General features: G+C 37.7%; 2 protein-coding genes across 7 annotated transcripts in view; both read left to right on the plus strand.

Annotated features, from left to right (window-relative positions):
- The first annotated feature begins 717 nt into the window (after positions 1 to 717).
- On the plus strand, positions 718 to 10,201 carry LOC133882467 (B3 domain-containing protein At3g19184). Of its 5 annotated transcripts, XR_009902672.1 has the most exons (8): positions 718 to 953; positions 1,040 to 1,141; positions 1,806 to 1,837; positions 1,933 to 2,101; positions 5,066 to 5,272; positions 9,322 to 9,421; positions 9,553 to 9,617; positions 9,812 to 9,841. XR_009902672.1 is itself a non-coding variant. In XM_062321654.1 (7 exons), exons 1-7 carry the CDS (start codon positions 819 to 821, stop codon positions 9,823 to 9,825), a joined length of 759 nt encoding a protein of 252 aa, XP_062177638.1. In that variant the 5' UTR covers positions 718 to 818; the 3' UTR covers positions 9,826 to 10,201. The 5 variants fall into 5 exon arrangements, 4 of the variants coding, with proteins under 4 accessions (XP_062177638.1, XP_062177637.1, XP_062177640.1 ...); XM_062321654.1 differs by lacking the exon at positions 9,553 to 9,617 and having other exon boundaries at positions 9,812 to 10,201; XM_062321653.1 differs by lacking the exon at positions 9,553 to 9,617 and having other exon boundaries at positions 9,322 to 9,417; positions 9,812 to 10,201.
- Positions 10,202 to 12,380: 2,179 nt separating this feature from the next.
- The window catches only part of LOC133882352 (B3 domain-containing protein At3g19184-like), a 32,227-nt gene continuing 18,693 nt past the window's right edge, over positions 12,381 to 25,914 (plus strand). The window contains exons 1-5 of one of the 2 annotated variants that reach the window (XM_062321500.1): positions 12,381 to 12,725; positions 12,822 to 12,923; positions 13,587 to 13,618; positions 13,694 to 13,856; positions 21,673 to 21,879. In XM_062321500.1, coding sequence (XP_062177484.1) covers positions 12,588 to 12,725; positions 12,822 to 12,923; positions 13,587 to 13,618; positions 13,694 to 13,856; positions 21,673 to 21,879 — 642 coding nt within the window. In that variant the 5' untranslated portion in view covers positions 12,381 to 12,587. The remainder of the gene's footprint in view (positions 12,726 to 12,821; positions 12,924 to 13,586; positions 13,619 to 13,693; positions 13,857 to 21,672; positions 21,880 to 25,914) is intronic. The other variant, XM_062321499.1, reaches the window with a different exon arrangement.

Raw genomic sequence — 25,914 nt, forward strand, 5'->3', positions numbered from 1 at the left:
CCTGCCACCCTTTCAGTTTTTTTTTTTTTTTTTTTTATTATTATTATTATTATTATTATTATTATTATTATTATTATTTTTGAATTTGAATTTTTAATAAATTTGAATTTTTTTATTAAAATGGACACGTGTCGCTGACGTGGCATTTAATGGAATTTGTTAAAATTTTAACAGAATTTGATGCCAGGGATCGATTTGTAATTATTGCATACTACGAGAAGCTCCCATGAACTATTTAAATCATAGGGAGTGAAAAATAATTATGGCATACCACATGGAACAACGGTGCAATTATCCCCAAATAATATAAGGAGTCTAATAAACAATTTACATATGTGCAATGTACTTCGATTTTTCAAAAACTGCCTCACCCATACGAGTCCATGACAAAAATATTATTTATTATTACAACTGAAGTGCTTTAAAAAAAACAAAATACCATATTGCTGTCGTCATATCACTCGACATAATACAGCCAACCCAAATCTCTTGCGTTTAAAAGGGGAGGTCAAAATCCTAGGAAAGTGAAACGTGTCCTAGTGACGTTGCCACATTTTGAAATTAAAAATTGGCAAATCAGCGCTCAAACACGACCGTTGCCCATTCCACATTCCTCATTGTCCAGAATACGACAAAGAACAGTCCAACGGTCAGCTTAGTAGTTACTAGTTTTTTTTTTTTTTGAGGGATAGTAGTTACTAGTTAGTAGCTTACTATCTCTCCCCCATTTTCTTGATTTCGCTGTTTAGCTCTTCCTCTGGGGAAAAAAAAAAAAAGGAAAAGGAAAGAGAGAGAATCGTTGTTTGGAGAGAAGGAAAATGGTGGTCGAATCGAAGTCAAGCTATGAGGAGTGCCGGCGACAGAGGCTGGAAGAGAACAAGAGGAGACTGGAGGAGCTGAATCTGGGGAAGCTCGCTGAAGCTCTCAAGGCCTCGAGCCCGAAGCCCTCTCCGGTGGGTTTGATAACTTCCTCTGTTTGGTTTTTGGGTTTTGAAGTTTGATTGAAATGGTGGATTTATTTTTATCTTTGTACCGGCAGGCGAAGCAGGTGAGGCGACCTAAGCTGCCGGTGGACCTCTCTTCAGTGAGGGTGAGAAGGTCCAGCCGCGTCGCCGCCAAGCCCCCTCCGAGTTACCAGGAAGTGAGCTCTCTCTCTGTATTACATGCACACAAACCTAATCTAGACTCTGATCACTGTGCATTTGTTTTCGAGTCGATTTTTTTTTTCTTTTTCGTTTTTTATTTTTTGCTGAACATAATTACTCTGTTTTCAAAAATGATGAAACTGTTTGTTGTAGAAGATTTAAGGTGCTTACTATGCTGATTTCAGTTTAAAATGTTGAGATTTTTTTTTTTTTTTTTCAAGTCCGGAGTTGCTAATGCTAGTGTTTTGGACAGTTTATAGTTTAATTTGTTGCAAAGAATATAGTTTGATACCGTCTATTTATCTTTGCGAGTATTATCATACTAACAGTGACATCTACATAAAGCACTAGGTTTGAGTTTCATTATGTCTTTCATTTTGTATTATGTTATTCTTTGCTTTTTCGGTTTTCTAGAATCCCTGCTGTTTTCTAGAATCACTTGAATTAGATTATAGGGTTCATATTAAACAAGTACCAATTGAACTTGGAGTTGCAGATACGTCACACTATCCACCTAATTGATTTCCATTATAAAGTATTTTATTGTTTCTTAAATTGGTTTTGATAATTTTTTGAGTTGTTATGGATGCTTAGACATGGTTTTACATTGTTCAAATTCATTATTTTTGATTCATCTGCAAGCTTCTTGATTCTTGGTAGGTACCATTTGAACCTTTGAGGAGATTCATAAGGTTGGTGTGTGTCTCAGTGTTCCATTTTTTTTGGAATCAATGAAAGACTGAGTACTTGTGTAGCGTGTTTATAATATGCCTATTGTGGGATTCAGTTGTAGGACCTATCGACCAAGAGACCTGTCGAACCGATTTTATGCTTCGGATGAAGCAAGGCAAGATGCAATTGAGAGAGCAGAACAAGTTGAATCAGGTCTGGGATCTGACTTCCCTACTTTTCTGAAGCCCATGCTTCAGTCACATGTCACCGGAGGATTTTGGCTGGTAAGTTAATGACTTGTGCTAACAAATTAAATGATATTCTGAACCAAGATTGTTCTTTCAGTAATATGTAGTAGGCAGGTTGTTGTTACGTGTACAACAATGATGAATAATATAGAATCGAAAAGAGAGAGTAAGAGAAAATTAAGACATTTACGTAGTTTAGCAATATGCCAACGTCCACAAGAGTACGGCTATATTCAATAATGATTTAGGGTTATAACATAACATATTTATAACAAAATACTACTGTACAGACAAATATGGAAAGCCCCAAAATACCCTGTTGCGATGCTTCGTCAACTGGCCACTATACTGGTATTCTCGTATTACTCTCTATGCTTAAGAGAATATGAGCCACTATTTCCAACAATCTCCACCTTGTGGGAATATTCGCCTCTTTGATATCACAAGCATTGGACCTCCACCTGGAACTAGTAGGTTTGGGGATGCCGCCTCCTCTCCTTTCTAGCACCTGGAGACATTTGTCAAATCCAAGCAATGCTTCAACTTGTCTAGGGTAACAAGCTTCGTTAATATGTCCGTTGCATTCTTAGAAGTGTGGATCTTCTCAAGTAACAATTCACTTGTAGTAATCGATTCCCTGACATTGTGAAACCTCACATCAATATGCTTGGTTCTCTCGCATGATACACTTGGTTCTTTGCCAAATAAATGGCACACTGACTGTCACAATGTAATTGAACTCCACCTTGCTAAATACCTAACTCCCTGACTAACCCTATGAGCCACAAAGCTTCCTTTGCAGCCTCAGCTGGAGCCATGTACTTTGCCTCAGCTGTGAACATCGCAACCATGGACTAGATCATAGACCTCCAAGAGATAGGTCCTCCTGCAAGAATGAACACATAACCTGTGGTCAACCTCCTATCATCCAAATCCCTTGCATAATCTGCACCTGTATACCTAACAACTACAAATCACTCTTCTGTTTGACAAAAATGATGCCATAGTCTGTAGTACCTCTCAAGTATTTGAAAATCCATTTGACCGCATCCCAGTTCTCCCTGGATTTGTCATGTATTTGCTCACGACATTGACTACTTGAGCCAAATATGGCCTAGTACATACTACAACGTACATTAGACACCCCACTGCACTGGCATATTACATATCTTCAGTTTCTTCAACTGTCTTTGGGCATTGTCAGGTAGGCACACGGAAGTGATTCGCCAAAGGTGTACTCACCGGTTTTGCATTCTCCATGCTAAACCTCTCCAACACCTTCTTCACATAACCGGCCTGAGATAGCCACAATCTCCTGACATCCCTGTCCATGCGAATCTCCATCCCAAGAATCTTCTTGGCTGTGCCCAAATCTTTCATGTCAAATTCTCTACTCAACAAAACCTTCAAATTGTTGACCTCCATTATACTCTTAGCTGCAATTACCATATCATCCACGTACGGTAACAGAAAAATAAATGAGTCATCATCAAGGCTCTTCACATACACACAATAATCATACTCACATCTCCTATAGCAAATTCTGATCATGTAGGAGTCAAACCGCTTATACCACTACTACCTTGGAGATTGCTTCAGCCCATAAAGTGACTTTTTCAATTTAAAGACCAAGTGCTCCTGTTCAGGTTGACTAAACCCTTCTGGCTGCTCCATGTAAATCTGCTCCTTCAAATCACCATGGAGAAAAATTGTCTTCAAATCCATCTGCTCCAGTGCCATGTCATAATGAGCTACCAATTGCAATACTACTCCTATCGAAGTACGTCTGACCACTGGGGAAAATATTTCCCCATAGTCAACCCATTTCTGCTGTGGGTAACCCTTTGCTACCAGGTGAACCTTGAACTTTTTCCCCCATTTTTCTGATATTGCTTCATGTCTCTTGAACACCCACTTACACCCTATCGCCCTCTTCCTTTGTGGAAGCTCCACCAAATCCGAAGTCTGGTTCTTATGTAGAGACTCCATCTCCTTTCCATAGCACCCACCCATCTACTATTCTCTTGGCCATTGATAGCCTCTTGAAAAGTAGTAGGATCTCCGCTGCTAATGACAAGAGCATAAGAAGCCATGTCTTCATAACCGTACCTGGTTGGTGAAAAGCCCTTCTCCTTGAGAACTTTCATCACTGACTTTCTTCCTTTGATGAAAAGCCAGCAAGGCTCCTGTAACGTCCTCTAACTCCAAGGACTCTTTCTCTCATGTCAGAGTTGTAACCAAATTCTCATACATGGTAGAAGCTGGGAGTGAATTCAATAGCATCAACGCCTTGTCTTCGTTTTCGAACTTCACATCAACCCTCTTCAAATTGTTGATTACCTGATTGAACACGTTGATGTGTTGGCTCAAATCTGAGCCCTCCGCCATCTTCAACCCGTACAACGGCTGTTTTAGAAAAAGCTTGTTTGTCAACGACTTGGACATATACCGACTCTCCAGTTTCAACCAAACCGCCGCCAGAGATTCTTCGTCCATGACATGATACATCACGTCATCCCCCAGACAAAGCCGAATAGTAGCCACCACTTTCGCCTCAAGCTCCTTCCAATCTATGTCCGGCTTATCATTTGCTTTCGTCCCATATAAGCCTTCACCATCCCTTGTTGCAACAACATAACATATTTATAACAAAACCCTACTGAACAATACTCTCGTATTACTCTCTATACCCAAGAGAATATGACCCACTTGTTCTAACACAGGTGTTGAGTCACCATTTGTTCTTAGACTTGTTGTAAACATAAATTGCTTATGGATTTGTGTCATAAAATATTGTTTGAACACGGCTGAAACTGAAATTTGGACATATAATTGAAAGGCCTCAAACTCTCAATTCTTTCTTTTCCTTTTAAATGGTTGGACATGATCTTGTTGATTTTGTAGATGAAAATGGTGTTGGTAAAATTTTTGATTGTTCATAGGACAATAGATGTAATTTCTAAATATTTGTGATAACTTTTTGCTTCAACCTACCAATAGGGTCTGCCGGTCCAGTTTTCCAAGGCGCACCTTCCCTCCAAGGATGAAATGATTACTTTGGTAGATGAGGATGGAAATGAGTTCCCAACAAAATATCTCGTTAACAAAACTGGTCTTAGTGGTGGTTGGAGAGGGTTTGCTATTGATCATGAGCTAGTTGATGGTGATGCATTAGTATTCCAAGTAATTACGCGTACTAAATTTAAGGTGAGCAGTTGGACTTAGATTGATGTTTGTTTGGTACTTGTTTAATGCTTTGAATCATATATGCATGCACAGTGGAGGGGTTAGCATTTTGGTTGACTGGGGGCAAGATTAAAGTTAAATGGTATTTGTACACATTTTTTTGTACATGCTTTATGTGTACACACTCACATTTAGCATTGGATAACACATCTCAAGATTAAAAGGTAGAATTAATCTTTAGCAGTTGTTTAGGTGCTGCAGACTGCTTGTCAAAGTTTCGATAAAAGGGTGGCATTGCACCATAAGTATGAGAAGTATGATCAAGACATTTTGAGTTGTCTGGTCTTTCAACAAGTCAATAAAACTGCAATTATATATTTTAGACAAAGATTGAAGGATCTACCGGTAGATTCACTAAAGATTTGGTTGTGGTTTAATAGAATCATTATCATCCATAATATCAGCTAACTACATATAATATATATATAAAATAAATCTATATATATTTATCAACACATTAATTCAAAAGAGCAACCTAAGAGATTTGGAAAGTAAAATACATATAAGAAAACACTTTTTTTTTTTTTTTTGCAAAGAAAGATCAGTTTGAGGGAATTAAGAAAAATATATATTTTTCTTAATTGTTTTCCTTTTCTTGTTTTTGGAAAGGGAGCTAAACATAACGTGAATGCTTAACCAAGTAAAAAAAAAATTAAAAAAAAATTAAAAAAAAAAAAAGAGAAGAAGAAGAAGAAGGAAAAACTACAAAGTAATAAAAATCCCTTTTTGTAAGCTTTTTTTTGCATCATAACTATCAAATCTGTACTTAATTTTTGATCAAGTTAAATTAGCATAATTGGAAATGATAGAAAACAAACACACACAAAGAGAGAGATTTTTTTTTTTAAAAAAAATAAAAATAAAAATTGTATGCATAATGCATGTGCTATGTGTGTACAAGTAAAAAGCAAACAACGGTTAGAAATATATAGTAGGCCAGGGGTCATTTGCCCCCTCTCCTCCCCCTGCTAATTTGCATGCAGCCAAAAAATATGTGAATACTTTCATGACAAATGTTGTGGCATATGCCTACGTGTGGTACGATTCTAATGTTGCAAAACTTATTTAATATCTCTACCATGTCATTCCCTTTTATAATTTCAATGTTCTACGACGAAATGATCATTAGAAAAAACTTAATTGTGAAATAACATTTGTAATTATGAGCAGAAAAAGGGTATGATCACTAAACCACATTAACATTATTGGTGCTATCGTACTTGGGGGACCTCTACAATTTTAAAGAAAATTGTAGATTCTCAAATTATGTGAATTTAAGTCATTTCATACATCGAACGACATGAAAAAAGCTACATATTAAAAACGTGACATATTAACAATGAGAATTGAGTATATTTTTACTAGGTTCTTACACTTTAAAAGCTTTGAGCCAAAAACTGTTTTTTGGTTTAGTAAAGAATCGTCTCTTCAAAAGTGAAGAAAACGCCTTTTGGAATGATTTTTTTTTTTTTGTTGCTTCAATAGCATGTCACATTTTTAATATGTAGCATTTTTCACATCATTCGATGTAAAAAATGACTTGAATTCACATAATTTGAGAATTTCAAATTTCTTTAAAATTGTAGATGATTCCTAATATGTACTCTTGGGACAACACATTTTTTAAGTTTGTTTGTACTGCATGCATTATGTAATTTTAAGGTCGATCCTGATCTCTATTAGGGTATGCATTCTGTATTAAGGTTGAATGCCATATATGTATGGATTCTTCAAACAACATATAATATGCTTATATATTAATGTTTTACTTTCTTCACATACATAAAAATTCCTAATTCAATATGCATGGTTTGGCTACTTGAATTATTCTTGCTTCATGTTTCACATGTTTCAAAGTTATTTTGTTATGTAGAAACAAATATGTTCTAGAGAATGCTCTTCTGTCATATGTTTCCTTTTTTAGACACTACACAACACGTATCGACGTTTCTTTTCATTGATTTCCAGTCCTTATGGAACATGATACTTAAAAATTGACATTTCAAATGATATATTGTCTATTTAGATATGTATCTTACAACATTGATGTGATGTTTTGCCTACTCATTTTTTTTTTTTTTTTGATGAATTAAACCTTTCAAAGGAACAAACTCAACATTCTACAACTCTCCTGTAAACACTGATTCAATTCCCTAAGAGGGAAACAACTCACTCTACCTAACAAACCAGAACAGAGCAACTAAACCAAATGACAAAACAACAAACATTACACCAAAAGATGCAAATTCCACAACTGTACAAGTTTAGCATTGAGGCCAGTCTTCTTGAATCTCCCTTTAGCCATAATCCTGCTCCTAACCTCCCACTTGATTTGCTTCACCACTGCCTCTTCCGTCCTAGGAATATTCCCATGACATAGGTCATTTCTAAGTTTCCACAAATGGTAGACCGAAGCTGCTAAACAAAGTCTGCATAAATTCACCAACAAGCTACTACCCGTGAGACTTGAAACACTCCAGCTCACCACTTCATCCCATTCAACAATAGGATTGAAAATCATTCAATCAGCCATTACAGCCCTCCAAACTCTCCTACTGAAGCTACAATGGAAGAACAAATGCTCCACACTTTCCTATTTTCCATAGCAGAAACTGCAGAGAATATCCCTTCCACATCCCCAACCACACAACCTAACTTTCGTGACAAGGGCCCCTTTAAACGCCAACCAGAGCATAAAAGAATGATGAGGGGTCGCCATAGGGAACCACACTACTTTAAACCAGGGGATATCTGGTTTTTTCTCCCTTAATAAGTCCCAACTTTCAGCACAAGAATAGGACCCCTTCTTGGAATTCCAAAGAGGTTGATCAGCTTCACCTATAAGGACCTCAGGAAGCCGACCCTGAATCTGCACAATACTATCTGATCTCGCCTACTCATTTTTTGTTACACAAAACCAGATATATTTCATTAAACATGTCAACGTAAAAGTTTTCTTGAGAAATCTCGAGGATCCTAATCCTCGTTAATCAATACATTATGCATTAGTTATGAATGCCATATGTATGGCTTTTCTAAACAACATAAGTGTTTATATATTAATGTTAATTTTTTTTTGTTTATATATTAATGTTATTTTTTTTTCTTTACGTACATAAAACTATTCATACTTATATATCTGTGGTCTCACTAATTGCCTTCTTCATGCTTCATTTTCACATATTTGAAAATTATTTTACTATTTAGAAATTGATATATTCTAGAGAGTGCTCTTTAATTTCGTCATACTTTTATTTTTATTGGATACTACATAGTGAGTATTTTCAGCCCTTATGCAGCATGATAATTTTAAATGTGACATTGTTTTATAGAAGATATCTATGTAAAAGTTTTTCTAAGAAATGTAGAGGAACTTGATCCCCATTAGGGTAATACATTATGTATTAATGCTTAATGTCACATGTATGGATCATTTGAACAGCATATATGCTTATATATTATTATTTTTATATACATGAAACTGCTCATGGTTATTTATCCTTGAAAAATTCTTTGTTCAATATGCACGGTTTGGCTACATCCATTATTTGTCCTTCAATTCTGCATTTTCAAAATTATTTTATTATTTAGAAATAAATATAGTTCTAAAGAGTGCTCTCTCAGTCTCTTGTCATACTTTCATTTTTTGTCTCTTCATTTTCTATTACACAATACTAGATGCATTTTTTTAATTGAATATGTGTAAAAGTTTTCTTATCCATTCTTGTATGTAAAGATCTATGATGTTCATTGTCTACTTTAATGGAGAAAATACCTTGTTTGAAAGGTATATATAATTGAATGATATTATGCAATAATTTTATTTTACATTTATTAACATTGCACTTTTGAAACATCATATCTATAAGTAGATTTTAACCCGTATATATGCTCTATTTATAGTTGATAAAATATATAAAAGAAAGAAAAGATGGGAGAAAGAAGGCCATATCGTTCTTATTAAAATTGATGCACTGGTGTGTATTACAAAAGGGATTTATTCTTTCTAGGTGTACATCATTAGGGCATCTAAGCTAACAGACAATGAAGATGATGACAACGATTCAGATGTCTCACACTTGGACAGAAGTGCCAAAAGAATCAAAGCAAGTAATTGTTTTCCACCCTGAAGCTTTTACAACTTGGTTTCTGCATAGCAACTGATAGAAGTATGTTAATGAATATTTAAAGAAATGCATTCTGATTTAACATTTACATCTATTTCTGTTTTTGCCAGGCAGAAAGTAGTCTTTAGTCTTGATGTCTTACTGGAATTTCTTCCATATTTTGCTCCAAGGAAGCTATGGTACAGGATTAGAATTTTGTAGCTTCCTCTGCATTATACTAAAGTTAATTTGGTTTGCCATTAGTGGAGTTTTTCTCTAGGCTAACTGAGAATATTGCTGTGTATTTGGGGAGTTAGGAATATTTGTTTCAGACCTTTGAAATGCATATGCTCTTTTAGTTAGCCAGCTTCATTATTGGATTGTATTGTGACAGAGCAGCGGCATTGATGATGATGATGATGATTGAAGCTTAGAATTTTGTACCTTCCTCTGTGTTATACTAATGTTAATTTGGTTCGCCATTCGCGGGGTTTTTCTCTAGGCTAACTGAGAATATTGCTGTGTATTTGGGGAGTTAGGAATATTTGTTTCAGACCTTTGAAATACACAGGTTCTTTTAGTTAGACAGCTTTATTAATTAGTGGATTGTATTGTAACACAGAGCAACGACATTGATGATGATTGAAGCTTACAATTATGGGGGCAGTTAAGGTTTAGATTCTAGTTAATTTATAGGTTATGCAGCCCTTCTTTCTACCATTTTGGATTTTGATATGGAACACTTGTCATTCAATAGAAAAACAAAATATGCAAGTTGTTTGTTTCTTCTTTCCAGCAAGAAACCTTAGAAGAAAACCACTGGATACATGCAATCTTAGGGTCTCTTAAACTTAATATGGATGGTCCAACGTTATGAAATAAATATTGGCTTTTTTTTGTTTTCTTTTGTTTTTAAATAATAGGTTTGATTTCATTCATAAAACCAATAGAACAAACACGCTCTACAGAAAACAGTCATAGACTCTGAAGATACATTTTCCCAAAAATACCGGGAAATAAACTAGCCATACACCTAAATTTCTCCATAACATTCTCCATGTTGGAAGTTTACAATAACCGTTGTCCCCAAAACTCGGGAAGAAACTACTCATGTGACCATAAATATTGGCTCGTTGAATGTCGGGGGTCATTGAATGGCAATTTTTTTTTGCTTTTTGGTAAGGAGCAATGTATCGGGGCAGTTGCTTCTATTTCTTTGCTGGAAGATTCAAAACAAAGAGAAGTAAACCCTTTTGTTATTGCTCTCTCAATGCAAAATATCTACAAAGTTTGAAGCGAATAAGGAATAGAAAAAGCGAAGTTAATTAAAGGGACATGTGTCACACTATGCTTGATGCTAATGTGGCATATTAATGGATTTTGTTAACTTTTCTATCGGTACGGACCCCAATTTGTTTTTTCTTTTTTTCTTCTTGCTTTCCCTAAGGGGTGATTTGTCACTTTTTAAAACCTATGAAACTTTTTGTTATTGCGCTTGTTCAATGCAAAATATCTACTAAATCTTAAGCGAATGAGGGGTGGACAAAGAGAAGTTAATTAAAGGGATAAATGCATTTTTTTTATTGGTATAGTTCAAGGTTTTGACAAATAGAGCCATGGGTTTTAAAAAGTTATAAATCACTCTTTAGGGTAAGGAAAAAAAAAAAGAAAAAAAGAAATCCAAGTCACACATGTAGTAAAGATATCTATTAACAATTTCAAAGAAAGGAGAAGAAAATGAGGAGGTTTTTTTAGGTAATTTTTTAAAGTTCTAAGTTTTATTTTCCAATTTCTAGTTTAATCTTTGTTTATATTTGTCTTTTGTTGGAAAAATGGAGAGTATAACGAGAATCGGGGGTGTTTTAAAAATAATAGAAGTCGATGTAACACAATTTTAATAAATTGAACTTAAAAATAATAAATGTTTGGTTTCATTCACTTGCATATCTTTTAGCCATCTCCATACAAGAAATATGCAGATCCATTATTGAATTTATTGGGTCACATGTATGGTTCTACAAATTCGATGGTAGATTTGCAAGAAAATAACACTAAACACATTTTAAAAAATAATAGTTACAATTCGAAGAAATTTAGATGTTAGAATAATCTAAGAATTTAATCTCATCTCATTCTCGAGACAAAAACAATTCGGTATTAGTGATAAATACCTTATGGCGCTAAAATGCCAGTAGTTTACTATTAAAAGTAGAAGTGACAATTTTTTACATGATATACGAATTTAATATGAACAAAACAAGAAATTAGTTGGTTAGAGTTTAATGTAATCAAATTCAGGTCAAATCAAGTTGAGGTGTTGAGCTGATTAGACGCAGTTAATAAACGGGTCAATTTCGAGTCAACCTACTTAACCTATAGTTGACCCGCGTAATTCATACAAATCTAAAATTACATTTTAACTCCATCTCCCATTTTATTACTAACGAATGATGTTGCTTAGTGATGAAGTTTTATTATGTTATTTGATGGTTACGTGTTTGTATATTAAAATTAATTTTATTGGATGTTGATTGGATATTTTGCTGGGAACTTGGGTTATGTTATTAATGATGGTTATGAATAATTGGATATCCAAGATTAAATTAATTATTATGAATTTAGTTTTGAATTTTTATAATAAATATAATATTCACTTATGAGATATGAAATTATTTTAATCAGATCTTATATTAAACATGTCCAATATGGTTAAATTGGACATTTTCTGGTTAATCGATATGATTTTTTTATTAAATAAGTTAAATGTATCGTGTTTTATTTATCGATTTAAATTATTTAATTAAATGGAAATTGCTCATATAAAATTGTATACCAACGGCTCAACAAAACACGAACCCGAATTGGGTTGAGAGGAGCGTTTGTTAACATGTCCTCGGAAGGACCAATGCTCAAAATCCTAGGAAAGTGCAACGTGTCCTAGTGACGTTGCCACATTTTGAAATTAAAAGTTTTAAAGTTTAAACAAATCAGCTCTCAAATACGACCGTTGCCCATACCACATTTCTTCCCATTGTCCAGAATAGGGCAAAGGACAGTCCAACGGTCAAAAATGTTTCTTTGTAAGAGTTAGGTCTTCCTCTGGAGAAAGAGAGAGAGAGAGAGAGAGAGAGAGAGAGAGAGAGAGGAATCGTTGTTTGGAGAGAAGGATAATGGTAGTCAAATCGAAGTCAAGCTATGAGGAGTGCCGGCGACAGAGGCTGGAAGAGAACAAGAAGAGACTGGAGGAGCTGAATCTGGGGAAGCTCGCTAAAGCTCTCAAGGCCTCGAGCCCTAGGCCCTCTCCGGCGGTGGGTTTGATAACTCCCTCTGTTTGTTTTTTCGGTTTTGAAGTTTGATTGTAATGGTGGAATTATTATTATTTTTTTGGTTATTTGTACGGGCAGGCGAAGCAGGTGAGGCGACCTAAGCTGCCGGTGGACCTCTCTTCGGTGAGCGTGAGAAGGTCCAGCCGCGTCGCCGCAAAGCCCCCCTCGAATTACCACGAAGTCAGCTCTCTCTCTCTCTCTCTCTCTCTCTCTTTGTATTACATGCACACAAATCTAATCTAGACTCTGATCACTATGCATTTGTTTTCGGTCCCATTTTTTTTCTTTTTCGTTTTTTTTTTTTTTAATAATTTTTATCATTTTTTTTTTCTGAACATGGTAATTCTGTGTTTGAAAATGAAACCGTTTGTGGAAGATTACTAGGTTGATTTCAGATTAGATTTTTGAGAATTTTTTTTTTCCAATCCCGAGTTGCTTTAATTTGTTGCCAATGTTGCAAACAATAAAGTTTGATGTCGTCTATTAATCTTCACTTGCGAGTATTATCATACTAACATCTACATAAAGCACTAGGTTTGTGTTTCATTATATCTTGCATTTTGTATTGTGTTATTCTCTGTTTTCTCTGTTTTCTAGAATCCCTGCTGTTTTCTTTTTATTCCGTGGCCATCAAGATCACTTGACTTAGATTATAGGGTCCATATTAAAGAAGTACCGATTGAACTTGGAGTTGCAGATACGTTACACTGCCCTCCTAATTGATTTCCATTACAAAGTATTTAATTGTTTCTTAAATTGGTTTTGGTAATGTTTTGAGTTGTTATGGATGCGCTTAGTCATAGTTTTACATTGTTCAAATGCTTTATTTTGGATTCTTGGCAGGTACCATTTGAACCTTTGGGGAGGTCCATAAGGTTGGTGTGTGTCTCAGCATTCAATTTTTTAGTAATCAATGAAAGACTTGAGTATTTTGTGGGATTCACTTGTAGGAACTATCGACCAAGAGACCTGTTGAACCGATTTTATGCTTCGAATGAAGCAAGGCAAGATGCAATTGAGAGAGCAGAACAAGTTGAATCAGGTTTGGGATCGGAATTCCCCACTTTTTTGAAGCCCATGCTCCATTCACATGTCACCAGAGGATTTTGGCTGGTAAGTTAATGACTTGTACAAACAAATTAGATTATATTCTGAACCAAGACTGTTCTTTCAGTAATCTGTAGTAGTAGGCAGGTGTTGAGTCACTGTTTGTTCTTAGACTTGTTGTAAACGAAATTGTTTATGGATTTTGTGTCATAAGATATTGTTTAAACATCCCAAGGATTTGGCTCCAGTGTGTTATGTTTGACTTGATTTTATTAAGTCTTGGATGAGCCCATTCGTGATTATTGAAGAGTGGATGGTGGACAACATCATTGAGTGGAAATGATGCACTCAATGGTGGACAGCATCATTGAGTGGATGGTGGACAGCATCATTGAGTGGAAATGATGCACTCAATGGTGCCACTCAATGGTGGACAGCATCATTGAGTGGATGGTTCACAACATCATTTAATAGAAGCACTAGGCTTGAAGCATTTAAATCGATCACCCGAAGACAGAAAAGAGTCAATCTGAAGGAAACACTCACAGAAAAAAAGAAAAAGAAAACTAAGGAGAGTTTACTCCTTTGTGTTGCCGTATAGTAAAAGAAACAAGAACTTCTTTGTTTCTTTGATTATCTTTTCTTTAGAGAAGGAGATCTGGGTGTATTGGGGTTTTGAGCTTTGAGTGATTTTCTCCCTGTAACTATTTTTAATAGTGAATTTTCTCTGCGTCTCCTACAGTGGATGTACCTCGGTTTGAGGGAACCACTTAAATCTTTTTGTCATATGTGGGTGATTTAATTTTTCTTTGTCTTCTTAATTTTTCGTTTCTCACCGGTCCTGGGAAATAGGACTTATTTCCTAACAACTGGTATCAGAGCCATTTTTTCTTGGTTAGAGCCAAAGTTTGGTTTGTGTGGGAGCGATGGCAACAGAAGAAGGGAGGATGGTAATCGAAAAATTCAATGGCACAGATTTTGGGTACTGGAAAGTGCAGATTGAAGATATTCTTTATGGGAAGGATCTTCATCAACCGCTTTTGGGAGAACAACCTGACGACATGCATGATAACGAGTGGGCCCTGCTTGATCGTAAGGCCCTGGCAGTTATCAGGTTATCATTGTCAAAATCAGTGGCGCACAACGTTGTAAAGGAGAAGACCACAGCTGGTCTAATGGCGGCTTTGTCAAGCATGTACGAGAAGCCGTCGGCTAACAACAAGGTGCACCTGATGAAGAAATTGTTCAATCTGAAGATGGCGGAAGGAGCTTCGGTGGCGCGACATCTAAATGAATTCAACACCATCACAAATCAACTATCCTCAGTGGAAATTGATTTTGATTATGAGATTCGCGCATTGATTGTGTTGGCGTCGTTGCCAAATAGCTGGGAAGCTGTGCGGATGGCTGTGAGCAATTCTGCAGGGAAGAGCAAACTAAGTTATGAAGACATACGAGATTTGATTCTAAGCGAGGAAGTTCGGAGAAAAGACGCCGGTGAAACCTCGACTTCTGGTACAGCCCTAAACCTCGAGACTAGAGGTAGAGTACAAGACAGAAACTCTGGCGGGGGCAGATCAAAATCCATAAAGGGTAGAAGCAAATCCAAATCTGGACGACAACCAGAGTGTTGGAATTGTGGCAAGACTGGCCACTTCAAGAAAAATTGTAAAGAACCAAGGAAGAAGACTGGTAACGACTCCGCAAACGTCGTGGCAACAGAAGAAATACAAGATGCTCTAATTCTCTCTGTTGACAGTCCTCTTGACTCTTGGGTCATGGACTCGGGAGCCTCTTTTCATACCACTGCGATCCGTAAAGTACTCGAAAACTATGTTGCTGGAGATTTCGGGAAAGTGTACTTGGCTGACGGAACGCCTCTGGATATAGTGGGCATGGGCGATGTTCGCATTAGAGTCCACAGCGATTCGGTATGGAAGCTACAAAAGGTTAGACACGTCCCACAGCTGAAGAAGAACCTGATTTCAGTGGGACAACTTGACGAAGAAGGACATGCCATAAAATTTCACGATGGTCAGTGGAAAGTATGCATGCGAGCCAGACTCTTGGCTTAAGGATATAAAATAGGTACTCTCTATTTGACTACTAATTTGAGAGATACAGTTGCAGTTGCAGTTGCAAAAGGTGACTCTAAACTATGGCACCTAAGGCTTGGGCATATGAGCGAAAAAGGGATGAAGGTGTTGCTTGTTATGTTTGACTTGATTTTATTAAGTCTTGGTGGAGCCCATTCGTGATTATTGAAGAGTGGATGGTGGACAACATCATTGAGTGGAAATGATGCACTCAATGGTGGACAACATCATTGAGTGGATGGTGGACAGCATCATTGAGTGGAAATGATGCACTCAATGGTGCCACTCAATGGTGGACAGCATCATTGAGTGGATGGTGCACAACATCATTTAATAGAAGCACTAGGTTTGAAGCATTTAAATCGATCACCCGAAGACAGAAAAGAGTCAATCTGAGAAAATCACTCAAAGCTCAAAACCCCAATACACCCAGATCTCCTTCTCTCAAGAAAAGATAATCAAAGAAACAAAGAAGTTCTTGTTTCTTTTACTATACGGCAACACAAAGGAGTAAACTCTCCTTAGTTTTCTTTTTTTCTTTTTTTTTCTTTTTTTTTTCTGTGAGTGTTTCCTTTAGATTGACTCTTTTCTGTCTTCGGGTGATCGATTTAAATGCTTCAAGCCTAGTGCTTCTATTAAATGATGCTGTGCACCATCCACTCAATTATGCTGTCCACCATTGAGTGGCACCATTGAGTGCATCATTTCCACTCAATGATGCTGTCCACCATCCACTCAATGATGCTGTCCACCATTGAGTGCATCATTTCCACTCAATGATGTTGTCCACCATCCACTCTTCAATAATCACGAATGGGCTCCACCAAGACTTAATAAAATCAAGTCAAACATAACAAGCAACACCTTCATCCCTTTTTCGCTCATATGCCCAAGCCTTAGGTGCCATAGTTTAGAGTCACCTTTTGCAACTGCAACTGTATCTCTCAAATTAGTAGTCAAATAGAGAGTACCTATTTTATATCCTTGAGCCAAGAGTCTGGCTCCCATGCATACTTTCCACTGACCATCGTGAAATTTTATGGCATGTCCTTATTCGTCAAGTTGTCCCACTGAAATCAGGTTCTTCTTCAGCTGTGGGACGTGTCTGACCTTTTGTAGCTTCCATACCGAATCGCTGTGGACTCTAATGCGAACATCGCTCATGCCCACTATATCCAAAAGCGTTCCGTCAGCCAAGTACACTTTCCCGAAATCTCCAGCAACATAGTTTTCGAGTACTTTACGGATCGCAGTGGTATGAAAAGAGGCTCCCGAGTCCATGACCCAACACAATCAATGCGCGAATCTCATAATCAAAATCAATTTCCACTGAGGATAGTTGATTTGTGATGGTGTTGAATTCATTTAGATGTCGCGCCACCGAAGCTCCTTCCGCCATCTTCAGATTGAACAATTTCTTCATCAGGTGCACCTTGTTGTTAGCCGACGGCTTCTCGTACATGCTTGACAAAGCCGCCATTAGACCAGCTGTGGTCTTCTCCTTTACAAACGTTGTGCGCCACTGATTTTGACAATGATAACCTGATAACTGCCAGGGCCTTACGATCAAGCAGGGCCCACTCGTTATCATGCATGTCGTCAGGTTGTTCTCCCAAAAGCGGTTGATGAAGATCCTTCCCATAAAGAATATCTTCAATCTGCACTTTCCAGTACCCAAAATCTGTGCCATTGAATTTTTCAATTACCATCCTCCCTTCTTCTGTTGCCATCGCTCCCACACAAACCAAACCTTGGCTCTAACCAAGAAAAAATGGCTCTGATACCAGTTGTTAGGAAATAAGTCCTATTTCCCAGGACCGGTGAGAAACGAAAAATTAAGAAGACAAAGAAAAATTAAATCACGTGGGAGATTGTTATGTTTGACTTGATTTTATTAAGTTCGTGATTATTGAAGAGTGGATGATGCTGTCCACCATTGAGTGCATCATTTTCACTCAATGATGTTGTCCACCATCCACTCTTCAAATCACGAATGGGCTTCACCAAGACTTAATAAAATCAAGTCAAACATAACAATCTCCCACGTGATTTAATTTTTCTTTGTCTTCTTAATTTTTCGTTTCTCACCGGTCCTGGGAAATAGGACTTATTTCCTAACATTGCTGTCAAAGGGGAAACTACCAGAATTGAAGGCAGTTGAATCTAATTTGTGTGAAGACTGCATCCTAGGAAAGTAGAAGAAGGTAAGTTTCATGAATGTTGGCAGAACTCCGAAGCCTGAGAAGTTGGAGTTGGTACACACGGATTTGTGGGGTCCCTCTCCAGTGGCATCTCTTGGAGGCTCGCGCTACTATATTACATTCATTGATGACTCAAGTAGAAAGGTATGAGTTTATTTCTTAAAACTTAAATCTGATGTATTTGAAGTTTTTAAGAAGTGGAAGGTCATGGTAGAGACAGAAACTGGTCTCAAATTAAAATGTCTAAGATTAGACAATGGGGGAGAGAATATGAAGATGGGAGTTTCAAACAGAGAGAAAACTATTCCTGGAACGCCACAGCAGAATGGCGTGGCTGAGCGCATGAACAGAACTCTCAATGAGCGTGCAAGAAGTATGAGACTGCATGCTGGGCTACCGAAATTTTTTTGGGCTGATGCAGTAACCACTGCCGCTTACCTGATAAACAGAGGACCTTCAGTTCCTTTGGACCACAGACTACCTGAAGAAGTCTGGAGCGGAAAGAAGGTAAATCTTTCTCACTTAAAAGTTTTTGGTTGTGTTTCATATGTTTACATTGAATCTGATGCTCGTAGCAAGTTAGATGCTAAGTCTAAGAAATGTTATTTCATTGGCTATGGGGATGAGGCATTCGGGTATAGGTTTTGGGATGATCATAACCGGAAGATCATTAGAAGTAGGAATGTTACTTTTAATGAAATGGCTGTGTACAAGGACGGTTCGAATGCAAAAACAGTCAATGTAGAGTCAGAGGCTGAGAAGCCTGATTTTATCAGCTTGGATGAGATTTCTAATGATGCAGCTCAAAGAAGAAATTCAGAAGTTGATGAGGATCCAGAAGCTGAACAAGATTCCGAAGATGAAGAAACTGAAGAACAACAGATTGAGCAAGGAACACCTACAACGGCTGTCCGAAGGTCTGCTAGAACCATTAGACCTCCACAGCATTATTCACCCTCCTTGTTTTATATTCTGTTGACAGATGGCGGTGAGCCAGAGACATATGATGAAGCCTTGCAGGTTGAAGATTCAATCAAGTGGGAGTTAGCAATGAAAGATGAGATGGACTCATTATTGACTAACCAAACATGGGAGCTGACTAAATTGCCAGCAGGTAAGAAGGCTTTACATAACAAGTGGGTGTACAAAATAAAGGGTGAGCATGATAATAGCAAGCGCTACAAGGCGAGATTGGTTGTCAAGGGCTTTCAGCAAAAGGAAGGTATTGACTACACCGATATATTTTCACCAGTGGTGAAAATGACAACCATCAGACTGGTACTAGGAATTGTGGCAGCAGAGAATCTACATATTGAGCAGTTAGATGTGAAGACAGCATTCCTTCATGGCGATTTGGAGGAAAATATCTACATGAAGCAGCCACAGGGATTCACAGTGCAGGGGAAAGAGAGTCAGGTATGCAAACTGAGGAAGAGCTTGTATGGCTTAAAACAAGCTCCAAGACAATGGTACAAGAAGTTTGACAGCTTCATGGACTCTGCTGGGTTTACGAGGTGCAATGCAGATCACTGCTGTTATATTAAGAGTTTTAAGAACTCTTATATCATCCTACTGCTGTATGTGGATGATATGCTCGTTGCAGGGTCCAGTATGGAAGAGATCAAGAAATTGAAGAAACAGTTGTCATCACAGTTTGCAATGAAGGATTTGGGAGCTGCAAAACAAATCCTAGGTATGAGAATCATTAGAGACAGAACTAATGGTACACTGAAGCTTTCACAAACAGAGTATGTGAAGAAGATTCTCAGCAGGTTTAGCATGGATAAAGCTAAGCCGGTAAGCACACCCTTGGGAAGTCAATTCAAACTAACCAAGGATCAGTCACCAAAGACGGATCAGGATAAGGATTACATGAGCAAGGTGCCCTACGCCTCAGCTATTGGAAGTTTGATGTACGCAATGGTCTGCACTAGACCGGATATTGCACATGCAGTGGGAGCTGTGAGCAGATATATGGGCAATCCAGGGAAACAGCATTGGGAGGCAGTCTAGTGGATTTTGCGATATCTGAGAGGAACTTCAGATATGTCCCTTTGCTTCACAGGAGCATATTTGAAGCTGCAGGGCTACGTGGATGCTGATCTAGCTGGTGATGTTGATAGCAGGAAGAGTACTACAGGGTTTGTATATACCCTGGGTGGTACAGCGGTGTGCTGGGCCTCAAAGTTACAGAAAATTGTGGCCCTTTCTACTACAGAAGCTGAATACGTGGCTGTGACAGAAGCCGGAAAGGAGATGGTCTGGCTAAAGGGTTTCTTGGATGAGTTGGGTAAGAAGAATGAGAAGAGCGTTCTACACAGTGACAGTCAGAGCGCTATTTTTCTTGCGAAGAACCCGGCGTATCATTCAAGGACAAAGCACATTCAGTTGAGGTATCACTTCATACGTTCACTACTGGAGAGCGGACAGTTGATACTTGAGAAGATTCGAGGTACAGAGAATCCAGCAGACATGTTTACAAAAGGTGTGACTGTTGAGAAACTGAAGCTGTGCGCAGCTTCAGTTGGTCTTCGAGCTTGAAGACAAGTGGAGGAGACATCTTGAGAAAATTCGGGACATGATGAAAAATTAACTCAAGTGGGAGATTGTTATGTTTGACTTGATTTTATTAAGTCTTGGTGGAGCCCATTCGTGATTATTGAAGAGTGGATGGTGGACAACATCATTGAGTGGAAATGATGCACTCAATGGTGGACAGCATCATTGAGTGGATGGTGGACAGCATCATTGAGTGGATGGTGCACAGCATCATTTAATAGAAGCACTAGGCTTGAAGCATTTAAATCGATCACCCGAAGACAGAAAAGAGTCAATCTGAAGGAAACACTCACAGAAAAAAAAAGAAAAAGAAAACTAAGGAGAGTTTACTCCTTTGTGTTGCCGTATAGTAAAAGAAACAAGAACTTCTTTGTTTCTTTGATTATCTTTTCTTGAGAGAAGGAGATCTGGGTGTATTGGGGTTTTGAGCTTTGAGTGATTTTCTCCCTGTAACTATTTTTAATAGTGAATTTTCTCTGCGTCTCCTACAGTGGATGTACCTCGGTTTGAGGGAACCACTTAAATCTTTGTGTCATATGTGGGTGATTTAATTTTTCTTTGTCTTCTTAATTTTTCGTTTCTCACCGGTCCTAGGAAATAGGACTTATTTCCTAACACAGTGGTGAGGGTCTTGGTCTTTGTGGTAATTCCATGAAGTCTAAGGTTCAAATTTCCATGAGTGCAAACAATTCCTTTGGGTCAGCCCACAAGTAAAGCCCGAGTATTACCCAATCCGTGTGGAGGGGGCGCTTTACACGAGTCCGAGGTTTACTTAAGGGGTGGGTACACGAAGTGACCCGGCCTTAGAGAGGTTATTCGTCATAAAAAGTATTGTTTGAACACGACAGAAAATGAAATTTTGACTTTCAATCGTTTCTTTTCCTTTTAAATGGTTGGACATGATATCTTCTTCTTTTTGTAGAATGAAAAATGGTATTGGTAAAATTTTGATTGTTCATATGGACGATAGAATTGAATGTAATTTCTAAATATTTGTGATAACTTTTTGGTTCAACCTACCAATAGGGTCTGCCGGTCCAGTTTTGCAAGGCGCACCTTCCCTCCAAGGACGAAATGATTACTTTGGTAGATGAGGATGGAAATGAGTCCCCAACAAAATACCTCGTTAACAAAACTGGTCTTAGTGCTGGTTGGAAAGGGTTTGCTAATGATCATGACCTAGTTGATGGTGATGCAGTAGTGTTCCAATTAATTCAGCCTACTAAATTTAAGGTGAGCGGTTGGACTTGGATTGATGATTGTGTGGTACATGTTTAATGCTTTATTTTTATTTTTATTTTATATTGGTCATGTTCAATGCTTTGAAGCATATATGCAAGCAACAGTAGAGGGGCCAGAATTTTGGTTGACAGGGAGCAAGATTAAAAGATAGAATTACAAAAAAATTAATGAAAAATATTAAAAAATATAACCATAAATAAACAATTAGACTAAACTACAATTATATATTTCATACTAGATTGAAGGGGATCTACCGGTAGATTTGCTAAATCCACCTTGACATGAGTTCGTTTAAGATTCGGTTATGGCTCAATAGAATCATTATCATCTATAATCTTAGCTAACTACAATTATATATTTCATAAAATTAAAATATTTTAAAAAATCTATATATTTATCAACACATTAATTTAAAAAAGCAACCTAAGAAATTTGAAAAGTAAAAGATAAATAAGAAAATTTCTCATGTTTATATATCCTTGAAAAATTATTTGTTCAATATGCATGGTTTGGCTACTTAAATTATTTGTTCAATATGCACGGTTTCGAAATTATTTTTTTATTTACAAATATATATTGTTTTGAAGAGTTCTCTTGTCATTCTTCTATTTTTTCTGGAGACTAAACAGTGAGTATCCACATTTCCTTCCACTGTTTTTTTCAGCCTTTATGCAGCAGAGAAATGATCCCTACACTCATTTCTCACAACAGCCCCACAACAAGCTGACGTGGCTGGTAAGCTTGTTGTGGGGCTGTTGTGAGAAATGAGTGTAGGGATCATTTCTCTATGCAGCATGATACTTTTAAATATGACGTACCAAGTTAGATATCTATATCCCATGTCATTGATTCGATTTTTTGTCTATTCATGTTCTAATAACACAATAGATAGATCTTTATAATTGAATATATCTGTGTAAAAGTTTTCTTATCCACTCTTATATGTAAAGATATATGATGTTCGTTGTCTACTTCAATGGAGAAAATACCTTGTTTGAAAGCTCTATATATTGGATATAAATTTCCTACAAATTAGATTTTAAGAATTCCTCAAACCCAATCTTTAAAAGTGTCATGTGTCCCTTGACCATGCGATAAGCACATGTTATTTTTTTATTAATTCTCACATGAGAAGAGACATATTGTATATGACTTGAATAGAACTCTTTTTTGCTCGGGTTTTTTAATCTCCAAGTAGTTGGTCTTCATCACTTCTTCAACTTGGACTTGGAGTCCTTATGATAGACCGACGTCTTGGCTTATAAAATGAGCAACATGTTTAGGCCTTGGATGCACTGAGCGGAAGAGAGAGATTTTGCGATCTCAGTTTTTCTCACGTTTGTAACGCAACCTGGCGTAGAGAATTTAGAGAATATTTTCTCTTGCCAATAGTTATCTTTTGTGTGAGAATGAGATTTGAGTATTAGAGCTTTGGGTTTTAAGTGGTTTTTTTCCCTACTATTAGTTATACTCATATTTTGATAGTCAATTTTCTCCTGGTCGTCTCCGCCTGTGGATGTAGGCTTGTTAAGTCGAACCACGTTAAATCTTAGTGTCCTATGTGATTGGATTATTATTATTTTTTTGCTTCTTTGGTGTTGGGACATGGGCCATATCCTTAGGTTAGTTCTAAAGACCCGAGAGCCCATTCAACTGGATGACGGGCCTACAAATTGGTTACCCGTAGCGGGAACGACTTGTCCCTAACTACATTTGGGAAACCATAATAAGGTCAGGGTCGAGTATCACCCCATTCGTTTACGACGATTGCCAGGAAGCCTAAATGGATGAAAGCCCCCTTCACGATCGAGTCCCATCTACAACCCTCGATTAGGAGTGGGAAGCCCCAACTAGCAATCAAGGACACGCCCTGCTAGACAAGGCTCAGTCAACAAAACCAATTGATGCGAGGATTGATCCGCTACCTGATAGGCAAGGGGTTTATTGATTGATTTGACAAGACCTACACCACAAAAATTTCTAGGCCATACCTTTCTGGGATCTCGAGATATGAATATGGCCAGCACAGTATATCATTGTATTTGAAGATGGTTAAACTGCCATAAACATGTTTGATTTGACAGCTAACAGGCATCTGATTTGACAGTTAAGCCATACCTTTCTGGGATCCCGAGATATGAACATGGCAAGCACAATATATCATTGTATTTGAGGATGGTTAGACTGCCACAAACATGTCTGAATTGACAGTTAAGCCACCTAATGCCGGTACGAAGGCAACAAGATAGGGTTAGCATGGGCACTCCAACAATCGAGAAACTATATAAATGCAAAAAGGAGAATGGTAAAGGATCTTGATCTCTCTAATACTTGAACTCTACAATTTCATTAGTTTTTTTATCCTCAAACACTATTTGACTTGAGCATTAAAGTTGTACCCCGCCAGCCAGCTCCAGCAAGTTCCTTTTTCTAATTTCCTTTCTTTTGAGGAGATTGAATAGGGGTGGGTATCGGTTAGGTAGGCGGTTAAGTTAGTTAATTTGGTCGGTTAACCGACTTTGTCGGTTAAGTTGGTTAATTCACCAACTTCATTCCGACAAATTATATTTTCTAAAATATCGGTTAAGTTGGTTAATAGGCAGTCGGTTAAATCGATTAAGTCGATTAACATGGGTAATGAAACAACGTCGTTTTGATTTTTTTTAAAGGAAAAATAAAAATAAAAAATCAAACGTTTTGTTCTTACTAAAACTACGTCGTTTCGTTTTATGTCGGTTCGGTTAATCGGTCGGTTAAAAGGTGGTTCGGTTCGGTAACTGAACCAACTTTCGAAACAAAATTTTATACCGACTACCAAATCGAAATTAGTCGATGGCGGTTCGGTTCGGTTCAGTTCAGTTCTGTAAGCGGTCGGTAGGTGGTAATCGGATAATTTGCCCACCCCGAAGGGTTCACCAAAGGGTCAATGATACCCCTTCCAAAGGGTTCACCAAACCACCCAAAAATTGTCCTAACAATTTGACATTGTTTGTGGGAATGACTTTCTTTGTTGTTCTCAACCAAAAAGAAGAAGATAAAAAATGGTGAATACAAGGTCCCAAAGCGCAAGGAATGCCGAAAAAAGGATCGAACAATCTGTAGAAGTATCCCTCAAATCACCTCACACCCCAAAGAAAATTGCAGCTATAGGAACTTCTAGACACTCGGCCCAACGAGAAATAGACTTAGAAGCTCAACTCCAAACCGCAGAAACCCTTGATCGTTAGAATGAGGTGCTACGACGCTGCGTTGGAGAGCAACGACAACGACCTCCCTTTGAAAAGCAACACTTGAGATCCTCTCGGAGAAACCAAGAATCTTTACACGATTCTACGGATGAAGATTATCAAATTGAAGAAGACTCTTCTTACATTCCAACTTATTACCAAGAAGAAGAAAGTGAGGAGGAGGAGGATCGAAGCAGCAAAGCTATGGAGCCCATAATTCAAGACAAAGATCCATCCAAGCAAAGAACCCCAAAAGGGAAGGAGACGTGAATGCAACACTTAATGATTTGAAGGCCAAGTATGAAGAGATGGCTCAAAGATTGGACAGAGGGCGACTTGCGATAGAAGACTTACTCACAGATAAGAATCTCCCATTCACTCAACGGGTTTTGAAGGTAGCGCTTCCCAAGAAGTTCAAAGTTCCCCACCTTAAAGTGTACGATGAAACAACGGATTCCATCGAAACACTTGGAGTATAACATCACCCATCTCACTTTGAATGGGACCCCTGATGAGATAGCATGCCGAGCGTTTCCTCTCACTCTCGAGAGCTTCACAAAAGTTTGAGTAGAATGTTCTTGACACAATTCCTCGCAAGAAGGAAACAGAAGAGACCGTCAGCATAATTGTTGACCCTGAAGCAAAAACCATCCAAGTCCCTTAAAGACTACATTCAACAATTCAATACAGAGAGAGGTTGACTGTGGTAGATGCTCAGGAGAACTTGGTCCTTGTAGCCTTTATTTAATGGGATTTTTTTTTCCTCAAAGAAACTTCATGGCAAAATTGGCTTGAAGGA

The sequence above is a fragment of the Alnus glutinosa genome, chromosome 11, assembly GCF_958979055.1.
Source record: "Alnus glutinosa chromosome 11, dhAlnGlut1.1, whole genome shotgun sequence".
NCBI lineage: Eukaryota > Viridiplantae > Streptophyta > Magnoliopsida > Fagales > Betulaceae > Alnus > Alnus glutinosa.